The sequence below is a fragment of the Tiliqua scincoides genome, chromosome 7 (assembly GCF_035046505.1).
Source record: "Tiliqua scincoides isolate rTilSci1 chromosome 7, rTilSci1.hap2, whole genome shotgun sequence".
In the NCBI taxonomy this organism is placed as follows: domain Eukaryota; kingdom Metazoa; phylum Chordata; class Lepidosauria; order Squamata; family Scincidae; genus Tiliqua; species Tiliqua scincoides.
The window spans coordinates 65935217-65941309 of NC_089827.1; the positions used below are offsets into that span (position 1 = coordinate 65935217).

At 43.0% G+C, this 6093-nt stretch overlaps 1 protein-coding gene across 1 annotated transcript in view; it reads left to right on the top strand.

Moving 5' to 3' along the window:
• Window positions 1-4398, top strand: part of DCN (decorin) — a 49075-nt gene extending 44677 nt beyond the window's left edge. The window contains exons 7-8 of the mRNA XM_066633228.1: window positions 529-667; window positions 2663-4398. Coding sequence (XP_066489325.1) covers window positions 529-667; window positions 2663-2857 — 334 coding nt within the window. The 3' untranslated portion in view covers window positions 2858-4398. The remainder of the gene's footprint in view (window positions 1-528; window positions 668-2662) is intronic.
• The last annotated feature ends 1695 nt before the right edge of the window (window positions 4399-6093 follow it).

Consider the following 6093-nt stretch of genomic DNA (forward strand, 5'->3'; position numbering starts at 1 on the left):
CCTGCCCCTACACGCACTTATCTATGGTGGGAGGCGTCCAGAGGTTGCTGCTGTAAGGAGATGACTGCCTGCTGCTATGTCATGCCCTCTGGCACGTCACCTTTTGCAACACCCAGAAAGCATCATATCCCGCCACAACGCTTGTTCCAGCAGTATATGGGGCCAATAGGATTGGGTCATAACTGTGCCATCCTGTACACAGTTTCCTGGGAGTAAGCTTTAAACTGTACACAGTTTCTTTGTCATATAGCTAAAGAATATATATAAAATAGAAAAAAAAGAAACTTAGAGCCCAAGCCTACTCATGTCTACTCAGAAGTAAATCCCATTGTGTTCAGTGGGGCTTACTCCCAGGAAAGTGTGCATAGCGTTGCAGCCTTAGTTTAGACATTCAATTTTTGTTTACAATGTAAAGATGTCCAAGTACAAAACGAGCTCAATTATGAGAAAGAAATGTGTGTTTTTCCTCTCCAGTGACAATGAGCGCAATTATTTAACTGCAGCTTGCAAAATATTTTCTCTTTACAGACTTGGCCTCGCTTTCAATAACATTGTGAATGTGGACAATGGTTCTTTAGCCAACGTGCCTCATTTACGAGAGCTCCATTTGAACAACAATGAACTTGGCAAAGTCCCTGGTGGGCTGGGAGAACACAAATACATACAGGTAAAGTATGTTGTATGGACTTGATCACGCCACAGTTTGAAATGTGGTTTAATGCACTACACACACGAGCGGTAATTGTAACTACACTTAACAGCAAACACAGAAAGTGGTTCGAGGCTGGGAACAAGTTGAAACCTTGATGGTGGGGTCAGTGGTGTAGCTACGAGGGTGGTACGGTAAGTAGTGCAGGCGCCACAATGCGCCATGTAAGCGGCCCCTCCCATTCACCACCAGAGCTATTCCAACCAAATTGTCATCGCTGCCCAGAATGGCTCTGACGGCAAGTGGGAGAAGCTGCTTACACATTTTGGCATCTGCAGTACTCACCACACCACCCCTCCTGTAGCTACACCACTGATGGGGGTAGAAAGCATTAGCTCTGTGATTGTGCTGCGTTCCTCCCCTGATTACCAAATGGGTTTTATCCACTGGAAACCAGCAGAGGGAAACCAGGATCAGGGTGCGACCTGCAGTGGGTCCAAGAGCTAAAGCCCCTTGCCACCTCTGTGGTTTGGTTCCATTTCAGGCTCCTCTTCCAGTGTGCTAGTGACCTAACGCAAACAAAATGCAAAGGGTTACCGTACACCTTTGTTGCCATGTTTAGTCTGACTCTAATATGGCAGTTGACTGTAGTATTTTTCCCCATTCTCAAACCACTATAGTATGCCATGCACAGCTCCAGGGAATGACATTGAACAATTGCCCTTTTCATTATGTGCAATATTGGTAGAGTGGGGAAGGCCACCAGGGCTCTGAAGGCCCACGATACAACTGACTTCCTCAAGGTAAGCAGATCTGGGTCTGAGACGGTACTGATTTCAACTGCCTCTCCAGTTTGCTCTACCATGTTCTCTCATATCTGCTGTGCACCTCCTATTTTTGTGATCTCAGGGACAGTAATTTCAGCTGTTCTTAGCAGGCTTAAGAAACTCTGTGACTTTCCTAAACTCACTGGCAGCTTCCATATTTTCCCCATATTATCCCACAAATCAATACAATGTCATGACTAGTGCTTTCCTTGTCTCTGCTGACGCACGACACAAGCTATACATAAGAACATAAGGAAAGTCCTACTGGATCTGGCCAAAGGTCCATCTAATTCTGCATCCTGTTTACCATAGTGGCCCACTCAGCTGTCTGTGGGAAGCCCAAAAGCCAGAAATGATGGCATCCCAGTCTCCCTGTGTTGGAGGGGCTTTCTCTGCCCCATGATTTCTTTGTTAGAAGCTGCAGACCTTTGAAGTTTAGCGAGCATGTTCTTATTGGCTGGGCCTGAATTGGCCACAGTCCTATGGGCAAGATGGTGGGTTTTAGAAACAGAGGAAGAGATACAAGTTTGTGACAATTAAAGCAGGGCCGACCTGAGTAGATCCAGAGCCCAATGCAAAACAATTTTGTAGGGCTCTCTCCTATTCATTGGGATGATTGGCGAAGGCGGGGGCAGGGCCAAAAGCACCCTGTGCAAAGCGTAGCACCCTGAAGTATGTGGTGGTCAGGGTCCAGTCTGTTTGCTCTGCCCACTTTGTGCTTCCTCGGCAAGGGCTCAATTGGCCAAATTGTCCCAAGGCCAACCCTGATTTAAGAGTTATATAAGAAGCCTCAATGTAGGGTCAGTGAGGAGTGATAAGAAGTTGAGGGTTAGGGTTAGTACTAGCCTCTTTTCTAGTACTCCTGAAGCATCATAAACATCCATACAAGTATATAGGCGCATGCAAATATGTGTGTGGGGCAGAAGATGGCAACAAAGAGATGCAGAGAGGAGATGGCAACAAAGAGATTTCTGTGTCTACCACAAGGTCTCCCTGTGCATGCATTTGGACCAGCTGTATATAGCGTTCACTATATCCACGGTTTTGGGCATCCACTGTAGGTCTTGGAAGATATCACCTTTAGATATGGGGGGACGACGGACTACTGTACTAATTCATGACAGATGTTTCTTGCTCTTTGTAATGGTTTGATTGCCTCACTTCTCGAATGTTTGCCATTTTCCAGGTTGTCTACCTTCACAACAACAAAATTGCTGCCGTCAGCCCCAACGATTTTTGCCCCCCTGGATACAACACCAAAAAGGCTTCTTATTCAGGAGTGAGTCTGTTTAGTAACCCGGTGCAGTACTGGGAGATTCAACCCTCCACTTTCCGCTGTATCTATGAACGGTCTGCAATACAGCTTGGAAATTACAAATAGATACGTGGATGCATTCCAGCTCAAAATTCCGGTTGCCTCTTAAGATTGTTGCTAACGATTAAAGCCAAATACTGGAAACTTAACTACAGAGTGGATATCATTATATATGTAAATGACCTAACAGATCATTCCAAAACAAAATTACTGAATTTCCTTTCTTTTCACTTCATTGCCAGCATGTGGTATATTTTTTGTGGTATCTCTGAATTAGCTGATTATGATAGATTTCAGTATTCCACTGTGCATGAAATTTGGGGTAAATATTTTTCAAGCTTTTCATAATTAAAAAAAAAAAATTATATGAGGATGTTCTTTAGTTTACATCAACACAAAGAAATTCCTTAGAGGAAAAGGAGATGGGACTTTCAATATAAATATATATATATATATTTTATTCTTTGGCAAAAAAAGTAGTCAAATGACACCTTAGTCAAACCCCATAGGTCTAATAGTACCTGCTACATGTTTAAAACCTGAGTGTAGGGTCTGATGTACTTATACAGCATTAGCAATACAAAAATGTTGCTTTTCACAGTGTTTTTCATTAAAATATCATGTTAATATATACATTTTCTTTTCTATTCTTAAGTCTTCCCAGATAATTGTATACAAAATTAGGAAAACATTCTAACAATATAATTATTGGAAGTATCAGACTGTTGTACCACTGGATGCTGCCACCACAACTAACTGTTGGATTAGAGCATCTAATTTTTAGAAGAGCATGCATCTCATTCATCTTTCCTTGGTCACATGACCACTTCAGTCAATCATAATCCACCAAGCAATATTCCCTTGCAACTTCCATTCATTTCAGTAGGACCTACACAAGAAACCACTATGTGGATTGTGCCGAGTGAAACTGCAGGCATGTGTAAATTAAGCAGGAGTTAGCCTTATACAGATGGCCCCCAATATCCGCAGACTCTGGACCTGTGGATTTCAGTATCCATGGGTCCCCGAACCCTTGGGTCAGACCCACATGGGCTCTCGGAGGTGAGGAGAGCTGTGCTCCCCTCACCTCCTGAGGATTACAGGGCCCTGAAACCTGCTGATTTCATTATCCATGGGTTTTCTAATCTGCCGGGGGTCCTGGAATGGAACTCCCATGGGTAATGAGGGTGGCCCCATACATTAATTCATGCTGTTAAACACAGCAATACAGATTCATCTACTTTTTTCACTTCAGTTCAGTTTTAACAGTATTTTCAGGCACACTATGGATAAATATGCAGGTTATGTATTCTGCAGCATCCATAGACTTATATGTGAGAACCAGGAAACATCAACTTACTAGATCTCTTTGAGAAGTTATCTGAAAGCACCTATATACATCTCATAACTGGCTTTAATTATTAGTGAGCATATCAAAAGAAAGTTTCACTTTCCTCGGATCACTCTCTTCAGAGTTAAGTGTATTCCTTTCCACATGTCACATTAAAAAAAAAGAAAAGAATTGAGTACGTCTTAATTGTCCAAAATACAATCTTTTCGATGTATGTATGTGTTTTTATATTAAACAGTACTGGCAAACTCCAAAATCTTGGTGTGTGTTGTATAGACGCTGTTATCAAAAGCAGTGTCAGGATAGCTTCCAAAACTTAATACACATTATATATGTGTAATGGCTAAAATGAAGACAGTTTATCTTAATGGTCTGTATACATGCGCTGCTAATTTTAATGCAAAGTGACTGTTCACTGCATAGTTATTAGTTCAATACCAAAGTGAATGTGGAGAAGACCAAAATCACCAACATGAGAAGTGTGGAAAAAAGTGCTGGCTTATGCTTGCACAAACCCTTACATTTTTTGATCACGTGAGGCACAATCTGGTTACAAAAAGGGCTTCTGCTTTAAGAGGTAAAGCATATTTTATTTATTTTCACTTTCACTGTCATACACCTCAATTCAGTCATTCAGTACCATATAGAACAAGTGGATGCTTTGGAAAGAAATCAACACAGACCAAGAGATATTTAAAATATATCTCTGTGCTGAAGCTTCTGGTATGAAATTGGGACCATCGTTCAGTGCTTCTGGAGAAAACCCAACCTGTTGTCAATAAATGTTGTAATTTCATTTAAGATTGAACCCAAACTACTAAAAAAACAACAACAACTAGGTTCAACCCCATTACTGTTCTTCCAAACCCTAACAAATACATTCAAAAACTTTCTTCAGCCTCCCTGACTACAATGCTCTAGAAATGGACTTCCCAGTCCAATCCTCTGCCAACCTATAGCATGCAGTGTTTTTTTTTTACATATTTCCCCATAGGCTGCCTGGCCTCTAATGGGTTTCCCATCAGTTACAGACCTGGCCCCTGTGTCTCCTAGGGGCACAGGCCCACAACATGCCGGCCCCCCGTATCACACCGCTCCCTCCCCGTCGATACTCACCCAGCCATAACAGATTCTCACTCATCTTTCAGACCCATGCTGAAAGCCTTCTGCGGCTTCTGGAGCACTCTTAAACAGTACTTCTTAAAGCAGCCCATCCTGGGGCATTCTGTGTACAAATGCTTTTATGCGAATGCCCGAAGTCTCCGAGCAAAGATGGGAGAACTGGAATGTCTGGTGACAAGGGAAAACATTGACATAATGGGCAGAACGGAAACCTGGTGGAATGCAGAGAATCAGTGGGATACCGCAATCCCAGGCTTTAAACTCTACAGGAGGGACAGGCAGGGGCGTGTTGGAGGTGGGGTGGCCATATATGTTAAGGAAGGAATAGAATCCAGCAAACTAGAGATTGAAGGTGGGTCTGACTCCACCGTAGAATCTCTGTGGGTTAAATTACCAGGCTTGTGCAGCGATGTGCAGGCTTGTGCAGTGAAGAAGGCCAATTCTATGCTTGGGATCATTAGGAAAGGTATTGAGAACAAAACGGCTAACATTATAATGCCATTGTACAAATCGATGGTAAGGCCACACCTGGAGTATTGTGTCCAGTTCTGGTCGCCGCATCTCAAAAAAGACATAGTGGAAATGGAAAAGGTGCAAAAGAGAGCGACTAAGATGATTACGGGGTTGGGGCACCTTCCTTACGAGGAAAGGCTACGGTGTTTGGGCTTCTTCAGCCTAGAAAAGAGTCGCCTGAGGGGGGACATGATTGAGACATACAAAATTATGCAGGGGATGGACAGAGTGGATAGAGAGATGCTCTTTACACTCTCACATAACACCAGAACCAGGGGACATCCACTAAAATTGAGTGTTGGGAGAGTTAGAACAG